The sequence below is a fragment of the Balaenoptera physalus genome (genome assembly GCF_965194825.1).
Source record: "Balaenoptera physalus genome assembly, chromosome: 4".
NCBI classification, from domain to species: Eukaryota; Metazoa; Chordata; class Mammalia; order Artiodactyla; family Balaenopteridae; genus Balaenoptera; species Balaenoptera physalus.
This window is the reverse complement of record NC_138891.1, coordinates 140,300,813-140,321,594: the sequence shown is the minus strand read 5'-3', so window position 1 is coordinate 140,321,594 and position 20,782 is coordinate 140,300,813. Positions and strand designations below refer to the sequence as shown.

The 20,782-nt window shown below is 48.0% G+C and overlaps 1 protein-coding gene across 7 annotated transcripts; it reads right to left on the bottom strand.

Moving 5' to 3' along the window:
• Nucleotides 1-2,171: 2,171 nt before the first annotated feature.
• On the bottom strand, nucleotides 2,172-20,420 carry ETS2 (ETS proto-oncogene 2, transcription factor). Of its 7 annotated transcripts, none has more exons than XM_082458828.1 (10): nucleotides 20,153-20,418; nucleotides 15,942-16,013; nucleotides 12,828-12,939; nucleotides 11,535-11,654; nucleotides 11,011-11,217; nucleotides 9,413-9,496; nucleotides 8,166-8,390; nucleotides 7,085-7,348; nucleotides 5,278-5,426; nucleotides 2,172-4,394 (listed from the first exon to the last, which is right to left on the bottom strand). In XM_082458828.1, exons 2-10 carry the CDS (start codon nucleotides 16,011-16,013, stop codon nucleotides 4,179-4,181), a joined length of 1,449 nt encoding a protein of 482 aa, XP_082314954.1. In that variant the 5' UTR covers nucleotides 20,153-20,418; the 3' UTR covers nucleotides 2,172-4,178. The 7 variants fall into 7 exon arrangements, with proteins under 7 accessions (XP_082314954.1, XP_082314955.1, XP_082314956.1 ...); XM_082458829.1 differs by having other exon boundaries at nucleotides 11,017-11,217; nucleotides 20,153-20,417; XM_082458830.1 differs by having other exon boundaries at nucleotides 5,278-5,396; nucleotides 20,153-20,416.
• Nucleotides 20,421-20,782: the final 362 nt, after the last annotated feature.

The following is a 20,782-nucleotide window of genomic DNA, read 5'->3' as shown; positions in this document are numbered from 1 at the left end:
GAAGGACTTTGAAAGGATCCATCTCAGCCTGGATGAATGAATTTTTCCTTATCATGCAAGACATTAGACCATTCTATTTGCTTTAAATAAAAGATGCTTCATCTTAGCTGGCTATGAAAGGGTAAGATTGGAAACACAGACACTGAATTAGAGAGACAAAAAGAAAATGTTCTGTGCCCCCCTCCCTGCCCCAGTTCCACCCCTTTTATTCTGGGTGAGCTTCTCCTCTTTCTAGAACAGTTCTCAAAGTGAGGTCCACAGACAACACCCTTTCAGAGGGATCCTCAAGGTCAAAATGATTTTTTATAATAATATTAAAACAGTCACCTTTTTTACTGTGCTGACATTTGCACAGATGGTGCTTAAAACTCCTGGAACCTTAGCACTAAACTGTACTAGCAATCACGATATTCTTCATCATGTACTTGCAGGAAAAAAATACTAGTTTCCTTTAAAAAATGTCCTTGATAAAGCAGTAAAAGTTAAGTTTCTTAATAAGTGAAGACACATCTTTTTAGTTTCTGGGTAATAACATGGAAAAGTACACAGAAGGTCTGGTGCTACTGAGATAGATTGGTTGTCCTGGGAAACGCAGTTGTGGATTTGAGTTGCAAGCTAAACTAACCATTTCATTCATAAGCGCCATTTGTATTTGAAAGACCAACTGACAAATGATGTTTATTCAGACTTGGGTATTTGGCAGGTATTTCTGCAAAAGTAAATGAAATCAATCTGTCACTTCCAAAAGAGCAACTTTGAATATTTGTTGCTGATGATAAAATTTGAGCTTTCAAGTGAAAATTTGAATTTTTGAAAATTTGTATCTGCCACTGGGAGCTTGATAGCTTCTCAGGACTCTGAGAAGCTGGTGGTGCTCAGGACTCAGGTGAAACTGGTGGTGAGAACAACTAATGTGATCGTTTGATATCATATGTTGAAATGAGTCAACATTTTGAAGCAGTGTTTTCCAATGACTAATGCATGTTACAAAACCACACATGGGTAAAAGATCCATTCAAAGTGCAAGATGGACCAATGGAATTTACTGTAACCATAGGAAAGTTTATTGATACGGTTTCATATGCCAACTGGAATTTAAGAAACTACCATTTGTCAGTTTAGGTGTAGTATAAAGCAATATCCAGTTATGTAAAACTGCTATAAAACACACCTGCCTGTTCCAATTACAGATCCCTGTGACGCCTGATTTTCTTCAAAATGTATCACAACAGACTGATGCAGAAGCCAATATAGGAATCCAGCTCTTTCCCACTAAACCAGACATCAAAGAGATTTAAAAACATGTAAAATAGTGCTGTTCTCACTTTTTGGGAAAAAGTTATTTTTTATAAAAATATTAATATAGATGTAATTTCAAAAATGAATCATAGTTTTAAACTTGTTTTAATTTCTAATATGGTTAACATTGAGGACCAGTGGTGTGCTATTAAATGTTTAATAACCTGCTCCCTGAGAAGGGTTGGTGGGGGAAGCCCTGATTTGTAGCGTTTGCTGGTTTCAGTGGTGTAACTTACTCTCGTCCCAAACAAGTTTGAGCTACTAATACCTCGCTGATGCAAAGTTGGGGAGAGGCCCTCACCTTCAGCTCTGGCCAGCCCGTGGCAAGCCGGCTTCAGCACACCCCTGATACAATCTACCTAAGTTTTTAGAATCCTCACTTATTTTGGAGAGTAGAAAGGAGGTCCAAGAATGAGTTTGAGAAGAGGTGTCCTAGGGACCACCAACCTCATCTATGATAAGTCATCTCGGCAACATCAGAACTCCAGGGGAGTCAAGGCCTCAGTTACAAAAGTCCTTGAACTTCAAACCCCAATGCTCTTATTAGAAATATCCTAAAATCTCTTCTGTTATCTCTGCCAAACCCCTGGCAAAGACTAGACCCCTGGATTTTTCTATTTTAATCTCTTCTTGAAAATTTTTCGCCTTAAGGAACACTTTTGGGGAATTCCTTCGGGAAGTGCTCACAGTTGGTTCCAGCTTGGTCCCAATTTACTAGGGGATGGGTGTGTGAAATCAGTTAAAGGGAGATGTAATTCTGAGGGACTGAGCAGGTGTGTGTCCGGCGGTTCTGAGCCCAGTATCCTGACTCCACCGCCTCCATGCCGGGGGGGTCGGTGGGGATGAAGAACGAGGACCCTTACAAGGAGGAGTTTATATAAACAAAATACTTTATTATTTGAGAAAGAAAAGGCCAAATTACAAAACTTTTATACTCCTGCTCATTACCACGCCAAAGGTTTACCATGGATTTGATTTTCCGTAACTCTTGGGTTGAGCCACATACAACTGCCAACTTCGTAGATGAAACAGACAAACATTGGCAATTTCATGTGGTCAAACCCCATATAACATGAGCCAATGGCTAAGATTTCTTTTTGGCAGCAAGATGTTCCCAGTCCCATGTCTGTTGATGTTATAAACAGATGTCTGAGAGATAAACAGGTCCTGCTTGAGAAAAATACCTTGGGCGTAGTGATACTGGAATACAGTCTTGTGTGGGTACTGAGGCTGTGTGGTGCCCCTTCCAGCTCTGCTCTCCCCCGCTCGCCCTACCACCCAAGCCCCTGGTCTCATCGCATGGATGGACGATTCTTCTTTAGAGATGTCACCAATGGTCCTAGTATCTCCTCATGCCGCTAGTGAAGGCTGTCCAACTTTGAAACCAACTTGACTTGATCATTTACAAAAGGCAGGAGGCACAGGCTGAACCAGGGATTCCTTTGAAACAACTACAAAAGTCTCCGTCATGATCAAGATGTTTTCTTCACAGGAACAACCCCAATCCCTTCTCTTTCCCATCTTGTTGGCCCTCTTTTTGCCTCCGGGCATTCTGCGTCCAAGAAAATAAAACTGTGGACACTAAACAGAAAGGAGCAGCTTGGTATCCAGAAAGCCCAAGACTCGACAGGTAAACAAGATGGGGCAAATCAGGCTTTACTCACGTTCAGGAGGTTTAATAAAGCTTCCCCTCCCCCTGCACCTTCAGCTCTGTACGTCAACTTTACATGGAGCTGAGATAAAAATAAAACTTTCTTTACAAATCACACTTTTTTCCAGTGAATTACTTTTGCAGTAAAAATAGCTGCTACATAAATCCCTCCTGATCTCTGAAAAGGAGTCGCATATTTCCAAAAATAGTATTCTTATTTTAATCAAACAGCATAATTTGGGGCACAGGAAGGAAATGGCTGGTCAAGGGGAGGTTAGTTGTTGGGGGAAAAACAGTTGAACTAAAAAATAAGTTTTGTATATAAACTGATTTAAAGGCATGCATAGAAATGGAAAACATATGCCATTTGTCAAGAAAAATACTGCTTTATAGCTTTTACATTACAATTACAGGAGAAGCAGAGAGGCCAGATGGGCCTCCAGATAATAACATTAAGTTTCTTATAAAAATTCCCAAATGTACAAAGTCCTTGCCATAGATAACCCAGACAAAACAAAACGAAAAAAACCAGGAATTAACCCTCTTAGACCTTATTCCTGTAGGTATATTAAATGTAAATAATACACACTTTACAACTTCTCTTAGTCTGCCCTGGCAGATTAAATGTTTGCAAAATGCCACCTGTGCTCCCGATAACTGGAATACATTGCAAAATGCCGTCTGAATTCTTATTTCACATACAGTTATATAATTATTTTAAATTACAATATACAATTTCTGTTAAATAGGTCTGTTAGGGGATTGTGATAACAATTATAAGGTTACAGTCATATATACAAACTAACTTCTGAAATGGCATGATATTGTTTCCTTGCACTCTCTTCCCCCTCTGAACCAGAGACCTCTTTGGCATTGGCGTTTCCTGGTTGCAAAAGGCAAAAGAAAATCCGAAAGTGTGTGTCCACAACATGCTCGCTCCTTTGAGAAGACCCAACAGCCCGAACGATCCTGTCACGACGCAGCCCGCCCAGAGCCAGGACGGCTGCCCGGCGCTTCTTTCTGGGCCGTTCTAACGTAACAGCATCTTAAGTTGCGTGTACCTGGCAGCAGGCGTTAGAAGCGAGAAACTGTGCTGCGCTCGGCGGAGAACCGCGGTACCAGATGAAATAAGGCCACTGCTTCTTGCAGACGTTCCCAGACGCATCGATCCTGCCTTTCAGGGTCCTTGGATGCGTCCCCACGGCCCCAGTTCCAGCCCCGGGCGGCCTCAGTCCTCCGTGTCCGGCTGGACGCCCAGGATGGCGTGCAGCTCCTCGGGCGTGAAGCCCAGCAAGTTCTGGAGGTCGCACACGAAGCGGTACACGTAGCGCTTCCCCGACGTCTTATGGATGATGTTCTTATCGTAATAATAGCGTAAACCCCGGCTCAGCTTCTCGTAGTTCATCTTGGGCTTGTTTTTCCGCTTTCCCCACCGGCGGGCCACCTGCGGGACGGAGAGAAAAGAGTTCCATTCCATTTGGCAATTAAGAAAAAGTGCATCACTTTCCCAGCAATGATTCGGACGCATGCTCACTTGACCACTACGTAAGGACCACAGAGGTGTCATCTGCTTTTGTGCACATGCCAGGGCTCTGCATCCCCCGGCTGCTTCTCGGGGGATGGAGGGAGGTGCTGATGCGAGAGCGAGGTGACCCCACCCAAAGCTCCGTCTGCGGAGGCCTCTCACTCAGCAAAACCCCCAGGAGCCAAGGGTTCAGAAGCAGGGAGGTCTCGAGACAAGGGAAATGCTGTGTCCCACCCACCTCCCGGGTTTGAATTCTGACCACCACGTCCACAGCTGCTGAGTGGGATCAGGACCTCAGGACATTCTGCATCCCTCAGTGCTTCTGCTGCCCCAGGATACTGGGGAGGTGACAGACCGCACTCCACTGGTACCAGAGACCAAGGGCTCCCCCCTTACACCGTCCTCGAGGGGCTGGTATCGGACCTGCCCTCGGCTTTCTCCTCCAGATGGGGCTGGAGCAGCCCCGCCAACCTCAGCTGAGGAGAGGGCTCGGTCCGTCCAAGGGAAAAGGCAAATTTCCTAAAACACCTTCAGATGATCAGGCGACAGCCTCAGTGGACAGCTTTCACCTTTTAACTAGATGACAGAGCAGGGCGGTGAAGCCTGCCTGGTGCTGAGTGCATAAACAGGGGACACTATAAGCTGTTCATCAGCGAAACAAGACTCCACATTTCCCGATAGTCAGGGAGGCCTCCTGTGGAAGTGCTCTCATCTGTATACTGGTGACCCCAGAGAACTGGATCTGTGAACCCCAAGTGATGGAATCAGGTTTGAGAGCCAAGTTCCCAGGTTCTGGACGTACCTCATCGGGGTCAGCAAGCTTAAACTCCCATCCGTCCCCCGTCCAGCTGATGAAAGGCTGGCAGGATTTGTCGGACAGCAATTCTAGAAGAAACTGCCACAGCTGGATAGGTCCGCTTCCTGAGGGGATAGGGGGCGGGTTGTGTTTTTCTAGATTTGAAATACAGCATGGCTTTAGTCATCCTACTGAAACAAGGAGTGTGAGATCTGGCTCTGGACTGGGTGTTGAGGTGAAGGTGACTCTGGGTGCTGGTGAGAATCCTGGAGGGCTTCCTCCACGCCTCCTGCTCTTGAAAAAGGGGCCACTGGGCCCTTGATTGCTGGGGTTGGTCTTTTTGGAAAAAAAAAAAAAAAAATTCTGGGCCACCAACTCTTGGCATCAAAATTCCTCACCCTATTTAATTGTTCCTTATGTAATAACTTTCAAGGTTTATTTCTAGAAACACCCAGTGGCACAGGGGTGCGGGCGGTGGAAGGAGCCCTTCAACACAGGATGAGGCGTGTCATTCTCCGAATCCCATGCGTAGCTTTCTTGCCAGATGACAATGGGCAAACTGCTTAACCCAAGACTTGGTTGACTCAGAGGTCACTGGGGCATTTGGGGTTGTAGCCATGGCTTCACCGCCTCTATTTGATGAGGTATAATGCTTTGCAAAGTACTCTTCATATACCTTCTCTTGATTAATACTTAGAACTGCCGCCACCTTGTGAAGTATCACTGTATCAGTATTTTAAAGATGAAGGATAAGATGGGCTCAGCGGCCGGGTGCCTTGCCCTGGATCACACGCTTATCCAAGCGCCGTTCCGCAAGGCACAGTGGCTATATTGTCGATAAGGCTGTGTGCCCTTTGTGACCACAGACTGCTATCTTCCTCTGAGCCCACTTCCCCACCTGTAAAATGGGTTAATACCACCCATGCTAGGCTGTCCTAGGGTCTACTGACCATAGGCTTAGTTAACCACACGGAGCTGGCAGGCAACGAATGGTAACTAACATTAAAACGAAAACCACCAACACCATGGCTGTTTAGTTTCTTATCAGGCCCTGATGCCCATGTATGAAAATCACAGTAGTTTCCACACTCCCTGAGTATTTTAACACTTTTTCACGGCTATTTGTTTTCTATGACGGGAAAAAAATGGGTGCCTACGTATTCTTATTTTAACCTATTGGATTTTTTAAAGTAGGTATTTTTTTAAAATCCCCAATGGCTCCATATGTTCAAAATATGAAGAAAAAAAAAAGCACATTTAAGAACACATGAAGCAACGAAAAAAATTTTCTGATATTTTCGCTAAAGTACTGGAAATATCTGGTTCTAAAAACAGCTTTAATATTTGTCCCCGGCCTAGAATAGCTCTTACCCAAACCTTCAAAATAAGATGGATTTGAGAAGCAAGAAAAGGTAAACAGTCCCCGGGTTACTGGAGGCTGGCTCTGCGGCCCCTCCCCCAGCCAGTTTACATTCTCTGAAATTCCAGGCGCGGCTGAGTCAGAGCTCCAGCCTCCACAGGCCCGTGTCTCCTGCTGCTGCCCCTCTAGGCACTGGCTGGGTGCATCCCAGGTGAGGGAGCCGCCTGAAGATTCTCATCCACACCGCGGAGCCCTGTGTCCATGGACATCCCTGCAAATTTGGCCTTTTCTGAATTCAGGGAGACAGCTCGCTTGGGTTCAGGATTACACCCCACGCATAAAACGTGGGGTGTCAACACAATGCGGTCCAGCGAGAAACGCCCTTGATAAACAGGGCGGGCGCGGGGCTGGGCGGGTGCAGGGGAGGGGACAGGGACCCGGGGTGGCGCCCACCTGTGAAGCCGGCCAGCACGGCCGCAGGTATAACTGGTTTGCCCTGCTCCACCGGGTCGCTCCTCTCCTGGATGTAGTCCTTGAAGGACATGGTCGGCTTGCTGAGGCCGAGGGACTGGCTGCAGTCGTCCTCGAAGCTCTCGAAGGACGGTACCCGCTGCACGTCCAGCAGGGACGACTGGCTGTTCCAGGACTGCAGCAGTGACTCCGAGCTCTCGAAGCTGTCGGCGCCCGTCTCGGCGGAGTCGTGGTCTCCGGGCTTCCCTGGCAGAGACAACGACAGACTCTGACCCTCCAGGACAACGGAACGTCCGGTGCTACCACCCACGGAGGCGGCGTCATCGCCATCACCCCCTTTAAACGTTCGCTCTGCTGGTGCAGGATCACCCAGACTTTTCACGATGCCCTGAAACACAGCTGCTTATTCCTTATGATACGTATGCTACACAGTCGCATCTTCCATCAACGGCAGGATGGAGGCATCAAATGTAGCTCCGAGCAGAGGGCTGCCCAGCAAGGAAAAGGGCAGCAACGCGGATGGACCTCAGGCACGCACAATGTGAGCCAACAGACAAACACAGAAGAAAACACAACTTGTATCAGGTTCAAGAACTGGCAGAACTATGGCGATAAAAGTCAGGACGATGAGATCCTCTTGGGGTGGGTATGCTATTAACTGGGAGGGGCCGTGAGGGGGCCTTGTGGGGTGCTGGCACCCTCTCCACCTCAATCTGGGTGTATGTGGAAAAATCCAACCTGAGCTTCATGCACAGTACATATGCATCCCCGTACAAAGAGATCTGTCACCTTCCTACACTGCCTCCCCCAGTAGCCCACTGCGTGGACGACGCTGGCCACAGGAGCAAGGACTGTGTCATTTACCCGGCACCCCCAGTGCCCGGGACCCGAGGTACGTTAGGAGAAAACTCGCCGAGCGCCACTGTTGGGACCGTGACCCAACGGACCAGTCCTTGACCTCCTCCACTGGCTGAACTCCAGATGTCTGAGCTCATGTCACCGTGGCTCTGGGAATCAAACCGACAGCCCTGCTGAGAAGGGCGCTCGGAAGCCTGGATCTTACCAGAACTGCTGGAGAGCAGATTCAAGGTGCCGGCCGGGAAGTCCTGGCTGATGGAGCAGTAGTTGACGCTGACGGTGCTGAGTCGGGCCTTGGGAAACATCTGGAAGTCCTGCTCGGGACCGAGCGTGCTGGGCGCTGAGGATGCCGGGCACAGGCCATCCAGGAGGCCGCCTTTGGGGTAGTTCTGTGTCTGCATTCCATACAGCGCTTGCTCCGCGCCAAAACCTGCAACAGGACCACAGATGGCGGAGCCGTCAGGCGACATCAACGCGACGACCAGCGACCCTCCACACCTCAAAACGGAGGGCGAGCAGCTCTGCCCGCTCCAGCCTTCCCTCCCCAAAACCCCAGTGGCCGTGTGGGCTTGGGCGGGCAGGTTTTCTACTGTGTCCTCCCCTTCTCTAACTGTTCGTCTTCTCAGTCAGTGAGCCCTTTTCCAAAACGCCTGCAGCCCCTGCACCCCGGATGCAATGCCTCATGTGAATATTTCTACATCTCTTGTTTTTCAAGTGCTTCCATGTGAGCCTTGGGACAACGGGGTCACTGGATCTTTCAGCTTCTGAGGAAACTAAGGCTCAGACAGATGAAGTGATCTGCCGTCCAGCCAGTGACCCATAAGGGAGTATCTCCAGTTGCCCTGCCCACTCTGGCTGGGGGACCACCAAAACCTACACTCGCCAGTGTCAACCACCAGGAGGAGGGACAGAATTCCATGACACCTATTTAAACCCCAAAGCTCAGAGCAAATTTAGTATTGCTGGCAACACACTTCCTGGGCCTGCCACCTTTGTTTGTTACACTAATCTGACCACAGCAATTGGCTCACTCCATTCTGCCCCTCGAGCTATAAATTGCCAATTTATAGCCCTGGCCAAAGCAAAGATAACATAAGTCACTGATGTGACGTTAAATTTTCTAGTAGCCACACTGAAAAACTAAAAAGACACAGGCGAAATGAATTTGAATATTTTACTTGACCTAAGAGAGCCATTATCTTTTCAATATGTAATCAGAATTTTTAAAATTATTAAGGAGATATTGACATTCTCTGTTCAATCCTAAGACTTTCAGATGGGGCGGGTGTGCGTTATATTCTCACCACACATCTCAATGTGGACCAGCCGCGCTTCTGGATTTGTGAATGTGTGCGATCACCGTATGGGACAGTGCAGGTTCTGCCTTCGAACCTTCCGTGAACCTAACGGGAAGACGCAGAAGCTCTTAAGGGCAGAATCAATTGCACTGACCTAACGAATTGCTATTAATCCAATGAGGAACTGAGTTGAGGTGTGAATTTTCTTCATACTGATCTTCTGTCTTTTCTTGGTTTTCTGAAAAATAGACAGAGGAGACATAAGATTACAAATTGAGAGGTTTAAACTACACACAAAAAAAAGTTCCTTTCTGAATTACTGTTCTATGGTTATTTCAGCATAACAAAATGCATTTTAGCACTTCCCACTTAATCCGACGGTGTTCCATGTCATCACGTTGTTTAAAAGCACTAGAGACAGAAATGCATTTTTCTAATAACTAGAATAAGTCTTCTAAACTCCTCAGTGCTGTCATTGGCAAAGTTAAATTTTCTAGTATACAATTTGAGAGATCTAGATGGTGTATTGAATTCATCTATGTAGTCGACAAAGGGTTAAATGTTTACAAAGTACCCCCTGTACCAGGGGCTGGAATACAGCAGATTAGTAACATGGACACAGTTCCTGCCCTGGTGAAGCTTCTGACCCACTGCCTCAAACCCTGAGGTGTGTCCAGAGGTGGTGAGCGCTACAGAAAGAGAGGTCAAAGCAGTGCTATGGGCATCCGAACGGGGACACACACGCCCAGGAACTTACAGGGAAAAGGTTAGCATTCCCTGTACGTGCTTACGTCCTACCAACACACAACCACATGCACACCCACAAATCCAGACCCACACAGACTCACACAGCGAGAAATGGCAAAACAGGTCTAACTGGCCAGCAAATGGATTCACCAGAAACTTGTCAGACCAGACGTGTCCAAGTTCAGGGAAAATTTGAGGATCTTTAAGTTTCCCTGGCCCTCAGAAGCCATAACTAAGAAGAGCTGGCGGGCGACCCTGAGATCTTTTTAAGATTCTGAGTCTGTAACAGACGTTGAAACTCAGAGTTTAAAATCAATTAAATGAGGAATACTTCCCTGAACTCTTCTAATGGGCTTATTTTCTTACGTTTTTAACTTGAAGGATTCCCTCACTATACCGTTTCTCCTTTGTAACTCAATATATTTTTAACATTGGTGTCAATGCTCTTTTTAGGTCTAAATCAAGACTTTCTATATAAGAGCTCTTTTGCTCAAAGGCCAGTTCCCGTATACTATGTCAGTGTGTAAATACGTATCAATTACTTCTACACTGGTTTATAAACATAAAACAAAAAAATTCTCTGTTGGATTCCATTTGGTCTTAGGAAATGTTACTATAAAATTCCCAGTTTATCTGAACAAAGGCTCACTTTCGCCGAGGCTGACTTATTTCCTAAGGCTCTGTAAAGTGAGCCCCAAACACGGGCCTTCTTGCTGTCCCCTCACCTGAGCCACACGTATGCCTCCAACTCCAACTCATGACGTCTGGCGACACTGAACACCTTGGTGACTAAGGCTCCTGCCTGGTGGCCAATGCTCCCCACACACGTACTTAAGTGGAGTCAAAATCCATAAATCACCGCCACGTAGCTGACTCACGCCAGTGGCATTTTCAGACAATCTGCCCTACATCACTGAAATGCCAGCCCTACGGTTGGCAAGCATGACCCCCCCCCATCACTCTTCCCTGCTATGCTCACCCCGCCCCGGGAACCCAGTTGCTCACTGGTACCTTTGATCATCTGCTCCAGGTGTTCCCAGAGAATGTCACCCACAAAGTCAGGCGCCAGCTCCAGAAAGCGCTCCTTGCCAAGGTTACACAACACCTGGCCGGTCATGCCAAACCTCTGGAGGTTGACGTCCACCAGACTGAACTCGTTGGTGGCCCAGAGAAGCCACTGGCACACCTGTTGCTCAGTCCACAGCCAGGGATCTACAGGGGAGGGAAGAAAAGGAGGCAGTAAGGCCAGAAGCACTCCTGATTTACCCACAGAGCCCAGACGGGCACCAGAGTCCAAGGAAATGAACGAGACACCCAGGAAGATGTTGAGGCACTGACAGCAGTGCTGGATGAAGTGTTCATTTGGTTGGATTTTGAAATAAAAACTGGCTCAGCTTAATGACAGCTCTGTCCCTCTTTTCAATACGCCCTAAACAAACGCTTGAAATTAAGTCATCTCAAGCTATGGCACCCTGATGGCTCTGTCTAGTACAGCGCAGGCGCAGAAAGCTCCAGGAAGGAGCGCTTACTCTTCGGGATGCCAAGGCGGCGCTGCTCCTTTTTGAAGCCACTGAAGGTAGCTTTTAAGGCTTGACTCATCACAGCCTTGCTGCATGGGGTCAACAGAGGCAACTCACAGTTGGTCGAGTCTGGAAAAGAAACCCCACGGGGATGTTAGGAGTTCAAGCTGGCAGCAACACAGGGAGAATTGAGGGGGGGAAGTCTTAGCTTCTAGGGAAGAACAATTCTGATCTCAAATCTTCCGCATCATTCCTTAGATGAGTGTAAATATTAACAAAAACTGGGTTTTTTTGACTGCAATTGAGAAAATATTATACATCTCATAACTACACTTATTTAAAAAAATCTAAAATAAAACCCGAGTTTGATTTTTTGCCAAACTTCATAGAACAGTGATGCCTAGATAACATTTCTATTTAAGGCTATTCTTACATTTTTGACAATGAAAGAAGTTGCAAGGTTTTTGGCCAAAAGCCTTAAGGGGTTGTAAATGGCTAATTTGGAAGCGACTTCCATTAAACTAAGCGGCAGCAAAGGAACATCAGATGTAACAGGAACACACAGCACTTAGCACCCGTGACGTCAATTTTTATTGAAACGCAGCCTTCTCTGGATTCCCTCAGCAATTTCAAGAATGATAAATGACCGTCACGTGATGGCACGCTTACGCAAGCATGTATGTTTTAATTAATTTTCTGGGCTGTATTTTCTAGCACCTACTTCATATGACAAAGTAATTTCTGGAATGTTTCCAACTAATAACTCTATCACAGTAATCTCAGAGGCATTACTTGACGTGCTATTCCCTTAAAAAGAATAAACAATGACGTTAAGAACTACAGAAGCAAACGCAGATGGGTAAAGATGAGCAGGAATAATTTGTTGCCCCAAAACTCGGGGTAGGGGAGGGAGATCCAGCTAAGGATGCGAACCCGGGATGAAAAGTCGGGGTGCGTTTTCAAGTCTACTGGTCTGCTTCACAGAGGGGACTGGGAGATGGGGCCCGGGCTGGCTGCAGCGTTGAAATATCCTAAAGAGAAGCTGGGGCGTGGGGGGGAGACCCCCTGTGGTTTGCTCCCAGCAGGGCACCCACCCTTCCTGGGGTGTGTCTGGCAAGTGAGGACTTCCGAGTCACCAAGCGCATAAAAAAGGAAAACTGTCTTCTCTCAGATCTGAGCCTCTACCGGACTTTTCATACAGAGATTCAAGATACCAACATTCGTCACTTATGAATTATAATCTATGAACTGAACTACTTAGGGACGTCACGCGCAACTTGTCAAGTCTGAGTAACAAATTACCATGAGAAATTGAATCCAAGCCCGTTGGCACTTCCTGGAGTGTCTGCTCTTCATTTAGGGAGGGGAAAACAGCGAGCAGGGAGCCATCAAAGGTGTCAAAGGCAGGCTGGCGCTGCAAAGGCAGAGGGAGAGAAAACGGAAACGTGACATTTAAGCTTATTTAATGACCTATTTTCAAAGTGGTCCGTGGGCAGCCTCACGGATGCTCCCTGATTAAGCCGCCAGTCATAAAGCCACGCATGGAATCAACCAGCCAGTACTCTGAGTAGACTTCTGACAGGGTCAAAGTGACCAGAAGGATTCTATTTTACTCTGGATCACTTACAGGCATACCTTGGAGATACTGCAGGTGTGGTTCCAGACCATCAAAATAAAGCGAATATTGCAGTAAAGCGAGTCACACAAATTTTTTGGTTTCCCAATACGTGTAAAAGTTATGTTTACACTATTAATTGTGCAATAGCATTATGTCTAAAAACTAGGCATACCTTAATTAAAAAATACTTTATTGCTAAAAAATGCTAACCATCATCTAAGCCTTCAGAGAGCTGTAATCATTTCGCTGGTGGAGGGTTTGAAATATTTCAAGGATTACCAAAATGTGACACAGAGACACGAAGAGAGCAAATGCTGTTGGAAGGATGGTGCCGATAAACTTACGATGCAGGGTTGGCACAAACCTTCAATTTGTAAAAAGCCCAGTAAAGCGAAGTACAACACAACAAGGTCCGCCTGTCATCAACCACAGAGCCAGAATGACTGGGAATTTATTTTTAATGGCCTAACCAATTTAAATGAATAAATTAAGTAAACAAACCTAAAACCAAGAGAATCTTAGAACAGTGCCTAGAGGGACTCAGAGACCACTGCGGTCCAAACACCTGGGCCCTCTAAGCTACTTGGGAGAGATGCTTAGGCTGTGTGTATAAGAAAAACGACTTGGTTCACTGCAGTTAAAATGAAAGGCGAGTGATTTAATGAAAATGAAAAATCAAACAACAAAATACATTACTTTTTCTGCTGAAGCATTTATTCTGAAATGTTTACCACGAAACACTGCAACTGAAACTACACGTCTTTCCTCATCTATTCCAACCGTTCAGAAAATAATAATACATATGAGAACATTCCTTAAGACTTAATTTTGTAAAAGTTTAGTGTATTGAAAAGGACACCCCTCCCCCATCATCTATTAAGGGGAAAGATTTCTAAAGGAAATAGGTTTAAAGTTAAACTACCTATAATTTAGGGGAAAGAGGGGGAGAAATACACAGAGAAAGATAAGCCTGGAGCTGTGAGGATTTCTAATAATCTCATCTAACATTTACAAATGGAATAGCCTTTAATGTAAGACTCACTGGGACTTCCCTGGTGGTCCAGTGGTTAAGACTGCACTTCCACTGCAGGGGGCACGGGTTCGATCCCTGGTTGAGAACTAAGACCCCTCATGCTGCATGGCACGGTCAAAAAAAGGAAAAAAGACTCATTTATGAGTAACACATGTAACAGATAAAGGCTTGATTCATCATTGCCTAACTTGTTGAAGAAAAACGTGAAGAAAGGTTATATTTTTCCAACATAAGCTGGAAATCCCATGTCATGTGCAATGCAATGACCCATCTGTTGAGTCATCAATTAAAAAATGTGTAACACGTTTACAAATCAAACAGTTTGTGTGCTTTCTTTTTAGAAATGCAGAACAATGAATGACGCATTACATAAGAAGTAGGCGCTCAACCCAATGATGTCCCAATGATGTTGGAGCCCAGCCCCCCAAAACCCAAAGCAAGGATGTCCAATTGCCCAAAACCCACGGGGGAAAGACCAATCCTGCGAGTGTGAAATGCTCATCTCGGCTTATGAACTACCTTATAGCAGTGCCAATTTTGGTGAAATAGCCAATAGATTTTAAAAATTCCCACTAGCATTGCCCAGGTGACTAAGAAATGCCTGCCCTTTCCTGACTGTACTCCTGACTGTTCTTTTTTTTAAAACCAGGAAGCCAAAAGACAAGACAAATTCCTGCTGCGTATTTCAACACATCAAATTTCAGCAATGACAGTTTCTTCTCCAAGCCCAGAGATCGCACGCACAGGCATCGTCAAACTCTTCTAGTTTATAGGAGAAGTCTTCTCTCTAGAGGGGTCGTTTCAAACTTAATACCATAATTTCTTGTATGGTTTCTGCCATGCCAACAACTGAAAACGTCTGACCAAAATGAACAGAAAAAAGAAAACCTCGCTGACTTGACGTCTGATAAATTTCATGACACTCTAGAAAGGCCTGTGCCAATTTTTGCCTCTTGGGGCTCTATCAGACAGATAACCTCACGCTGATCTACTGAGAAAAATGTAACATGCCAGAGACACATTATCATACAAAACACCAAGCTAGGAGGAGGCCAATTTAAAATCGCTGTTTCTGAGACATGTTTACTACTCAACACTAAAAAAACCCCCCATCAAATCTCGCTGTCACATTTGTAGAAGGTAAATGGGAAATTATCAGTTTGTGCTGCTAAAGAATGTTCCCCAAAGGGATTGAGACAGAAACTACACAGAATGTTTATTACGCAGCTGAGAAGGCTCTTTCATCTTTAATCTGTCCTTTGGTTTACATAAACAGGCGCAGTTGTGCCTGGAAGGACAGACTGCCTGCATCCCGGTGGGCACTGACCCTTCTGATGGGAGCAGTTGGGCCCGCCTGCCTCTTCTAAGCTCTTTCATTTCAGTTCTTAGACAGCTTTTCTGTCACCCAAGAAAACTCCTGGGGGGACAGAACAGATAGCTCCCCCAGCTCTGTTCTCTGGAGAATTCATAGGATTTTTCACCTGGTAGGAGCCTCCGAAAGAAACTACAAAGGCCTCACCATCTACAAATTAAATGGTTTCATATCTTGGAGGACAAATCGAACACGCACCAGGACACCCATTTTGCAGACTAGAAAACGGAGACCCAGAGAGATTAAGCAAACAGTCCAGAGTCACACAGCCAGTTAATTAAAAAGCTAGGGCTAGAACCGGTCTTCTGGGACCCAACCCACTGTTTTTTCTCCTAGAGATAGAGTTTTCCAATTTTTTTTTTTTTAAGTTTTAATTAAAACTTGTTCACTCACCTTGAGTGTCCCTCTGTAACTGCTGGACACAGGGGCCACCTGGTCCATGTTCTTGATGCCAAAATCATTCATCTTAAAAAAAAAAGGAAAAGAAATGAAGAAAGTCAAAGAGGCAACAAATCAAGTCCATTTTTAAGAAGTCTGCATGGGCGCATCCACACCTAATTCTGGCACAGTTGGTCCAAGTTCTCCAGCCCTAACAGGTCATTCAAAACTGAATGCCAGGAATTCTTCTCACAAACGGCATGCTACTTAAGTAATTAAAGAATAATGCTGATTCTCCGCTGAATTCTATTTCGATTTGAGGCATACGGATAAAGTTGCCTTCTGGCTGGCTGGGTGAGCTGGGCTGGGGGCCTGGGTCCTTCCAGGACAGGAGTGGGAGGGCCTGCTTTCCGCCGTCAATTCCAAGGTCACCTCGGGGTGTGGGCCTGGGGGGGCTGCCGGGCAGGCCGAGGGCTATCTCCCGTATGCAAGGGCGACAGTCAGCTCAACCTGGGAGCTCCAGGGCAAGCGCAGGGATGAAGTGCCACTGCAGCTCCCAGACAGATCCAGATCCAGGAAAGCCTGCTGGGAGACCCTCCTAGGAGGCCCCCTCCCCTCTCCAAGCTGTGAGGAAGCACAGGCCCAGGAAGCAGATAAAAAGGAGAACCAGGGCCGGAGCTCAAACCCTCTTGGCGTTGTCTAGATCCTCCTGCGTTGAATACACAAGCTCAAAATACGTCTGCTTGGCGTGTTGCTCAGCTGTGCATTTCTTCAAGAGGAAGTAATTCTGATCACGGATCTGCCTTACTTGCTTGGTCTGGGCTTATCCTGGACCTGCACTGACCAACGTGGCGGCCACCAGCCACGCGGGGCTCCTGAGCGCTTGGCACTGGGCTAGGGCGAACTCCGTCCGATGTGCTCAGCATGCAAAACACACTCTCAATTTCAAAGATTTCGTAGCGAAAAGTAAAGTATCTCGGTACTAATTTTGTATTTACTGCATGTTTATGTCATATTTTGAATGTGCGAGGTTAATTGAAATACATGGAAATTAATTTCACCATATTTACCGTGGCTATTAGGAAACTTAGAGCTACATGGGTGACTGGCATTTGGACAGTTCCATATGTGACCTGTGATTGCTGTAATCAACTGAAAACTTATTTGGGGCCCTAAAATGTAATTGTTTGGCGGGGTAAGTTAAACATTAATAAGTGAGAAAGGTACTTAGATAATCCTGCCCTAGTGTTAGATTAAAAAAAACAGAGCAACTAAAGCTGATTTTCAAATAACCTGGGAATCCCCTATGACAGTAACCCACCCTCCCTGCTTCATGGCCTTGAAGTGGAGGTCTAGAAGGAAGCTTTATGGGGTACCTCTAACTGCCCACCCTGCGGTCTCCACTGAGCACTCCTACCTGTTACAACTGAGAACCTTGAGTAATTAAAACATTGCGCAATGGATAGACTCACTGACGGAGGCAAACAGCTTATTTTCCTGTAACTACTTAATTCGAGTTTGTACTTTCTTGTTTCCTCTTTATAGTCAACGTTATGGCTAAACAGACCTCCCAACAACTCAGCACACAGACACACACCCCCTTGGCTAGAAAGGCAGTATGGGAGGAGAGTCCCAGCCACCAGGGAGGCCAGAGGCACTGGACAGGCCCGTAAAAACCCTCAGAGTGCGGGTAATTATATTGGGGGCCAGTGGAGGCGCGAAAGCTTTGACAGTAAATCGTAGTTGGGGGTGGAGGGGTGGGAGTAGGGGTTTGGAGGGGAGGAGTTGTCCTGGATCAAAAGTGACCGCGCGTTTGCTCAGAATCTCCACTTGGTGGATCCTGTCATCCACAGGCATTCAAGAATCAATACTCATTACTGATGATCACTGCCCTGGTAGAACCCACCTTGCTAAGGGCTAAGCCTGAGCTGGGGCACCACACCTTCCCTCCTCACTCAACTGTCTGACACCCCTGAGAGGCAGATGTTATACCATCTTACAGCGAGGCAACAGAGACCTCGGGATCTTGCCCAGGATCACACAGCTACTGCGGGGGCATCTAAGGGGCACAGGGCAGACCAAACCCCCGGGGGAGTATGGCCCTACCTCCTGAGCTCCTCCAGGAGCCAGGATCACCTGAATGATGAGGTGTGTGCCCTCCTCCCAGCACATCAATAAAGAGCAGAGATGGCACACAGATTATCATCAGACTAGGCCCCTGCTCGAGACGCTTCATGACGTGAAATGCTCCTGAAGGTAGAGCTTTATGCCACTGACCTGGATGAACTAAGTCCTGTCACCTGTTGATTACATCAGCAAGCCTCAAACAGGAGACCAAAATGAAAGCACACCTTGGGTGTTGTCAGTTACCCATCTTCTTCGCCTGGTTTGCAGACTTTATTCCACATTCTTCAGCTTCACGGAGATGGACAGAGAATAGATGTGGAAGGCAATGGAGGAGCCTCGCCTGGTTTTTGTGTACAAATACCAGGAGGAGAGGCGGTCTACCACTCCCACATAAAGAGCTGTAATGACTAGCTATGGAATAGAATTCTTCTGTCGTCCGGCTTTTAATTTGTTTTGTAAAAACCATGTAGAATCAAAATGCTCTACCAATGGTTTCTGACAAACACATAGCTAATCAAATTTAAGTTCCCTTATTTTACTCGACACAGCTTGTGAAGGTGGCAGACAGGCCAAGTTTCTCCACCTAAGTCAATTTCACATTTAGATCTTTTTGGTGTTGCCCTATTGATCGATGCTTTTGAACAACAAAAAAAAAGGGAAAATGGCAGAAATGGAAGGGCTGAGAATGGTTAAATTTTAAAACAAGCAGAACTTGCCGGACAACAGTACCCTTATGGGAACAAGTGATCGCTTATGTGAGATTAGAGCACAGGTTTGCATTTAGGTAACTTCAAAAAAAGCAAGAATAAAGAAAAACAAAAACAAACCTGAAATGCACTTTTGAAGATTGGTTTGCTTTTTCCTTTGAAAGTTATCAATTTAGAGAGAGGAATGACTAATCCCAGAAATGAGTGTTTGACTATTTCCCTGCAGGACTCAGAGCGCTAGCGTTTACTATATTGTGATATTATTCAGAATTTTAATAAACCTTAACTTAGAGATTTATCTCTCTGATTGGTGGTGATGTGGGCAAGCAGGCAGCGCACAGCCGCTTCCACTGTACAGAACAAACATAATCTCTTACGGGTAAATTAAAATAAATTACCCCTATCTCCAAAGGGGACTGCTCACTTCTTTACTTTCTAAATCAGTAGAAGCAGGTCAACTACTATTTTCGGATACCCTAAAATTGAATACAGGCCAATATAAAAGTCTCATGTGCTAAAAAAAAAAAAGCCATACACGCTCAAACGCTGTTACCCCTTCATCCAAAATGCTCTAAGAACGGGAAAATAAAGTCAGCCTTGTGCACCCACATCTCCATTTCCGACAGGCTCCCCATGTTCGCCTCGTAGGACCGAGGGGCCCGGATCCAGAGGTCCTGGGGCGCCCGTGGGGGTCCCACTGGAGCCGCAGGACCCTCCCGGCCCCTCCCTCGCCCGCCGCCCCGGCCGGGCCCGGGACCTGGCCGCGCAGGTGACCGGGGGATTGGGATCGGCGCGTTTTCGGGAAGCCGCAGCCTCCCAGGTGTTTCAGGCGCCCGGCACCCCAGATCTTCCCAGGCCCGGCGTCCTCCCGTAAGTCACCCGCAAACCCGGGCGCGCCGGGGCCCCTCGGACACCCTCTCCAGCGTCCCCCACCCCTTCGCGAAATCAGGTCCGCCGGGCGCCCACTGGCAGGAGCCCCCCTACCACGCCCGCGTTTCCTTTTAAAACAAAAGCAAGTGAAACAAGCCGGCGCGCCCCGCCCGCCCCTGCCACCTCGACGACCCCGGGGCCGCGGCCCAAGTTCACAGGCTGCTCCGCCCGTCACCGCCGGGCCCACTCCGAGCTCGGCCCGCCGCCCCAAAAGCCACTCGGCCCCAGGAACACGAGCCCCGAGCGGACCGGATCCCAGACGCGCGACCCCCGAATGCTACGGATAGCCGCCACCCCGCCTGGACCCCGGCTGCGCCCCGGGATCCGGACCTCGGCGCCACCCACGTCCCCCGCCCGGTTCCTGGGTCCCCCGTTAGAGGATCCGGCGCCGGAGGACGCTCCCCGCCGGACCCCGGTCCCCGCCGGACCCCGGCCGCCCGCCCGGCCCGATCCCGCTCTTACCGCGCCTCTTCGGGCAGGGCCGCCGGCGGTTCGGGGCCCGGGGTCCTCGGTGCGCGCCGACTGGGGCGCGGGCGCGGCCGCGGGCGCGCGGGGGTGGATGTCCGGGAGGCCGGGACGGGCGGGGGGCGGCGGGCGGCGGGCTGCTGGCGGGCGGGCTCCGGGCGCTCGGGGCTGGGACTACACCGCGCTCCGCGCAGACGCTGGAGGAAGTAACCGGCTGCTCTCCTCCGCCGCGCGCTCTTCAGGAGCCGGGGGAGAAGGGAGGAGGGAAGAGGGAGGGGAGACGGCAGCGAGGAGGGGAGGAGGGGCTGAGGGGGAGGGGAAAGGAGGGAGGGGAGGGGAAAGGAGGGAGGGGAGGGGAAAGGAGGGAGGGGAGGGGAGGAGTGGAGGAGAGGCTGCAGAGGGCGGGTGGAGGGGAGGGGAGGAGAGAGAGGAGGGGTGGGAAGCGGAGGGGAGGGCAGCGGGGGGGAGGGGGGAGGAGAAGAGCAGGGGGCGGAGCCGGACCTTTCAGGCGGGACCTCGCTCGGCGCCCGATGTCACTCGGCTGTCCCTCGCCTGCTGTTCCAGGGCCGCTCTGGGCCGGGGACTCCGCGGCCTGGCGCCCCGTGCCCTGTGTGTCCCGGGAGCTCA

Excerpts from the sequence above, each read along its gene's own strand:
- ETS2 (XM_082458828.1), bottom strand. The coding sequence starts at position 16,013 with ATGAATGATTTTGGCATCAAGAACATGGACCAGGTGGCCCCTGTGTCC. Across the intron at positions 11,655-12,827 it reads CTTGGATTCAATTTCTCATG|ACTCGACCAACTGTGAGTTG; the intron begins GTAATTTGTTAC and ends TTTCTTTTCCAG. Across the intron at positions 11,218-11,534 it reads CCGCCTTGGCATCCCGAAGA|ATCCCTGGCTGTGGACTGAG; the intron begins GTAAGCGCTCCT and ends CCTCCCCTGTAG.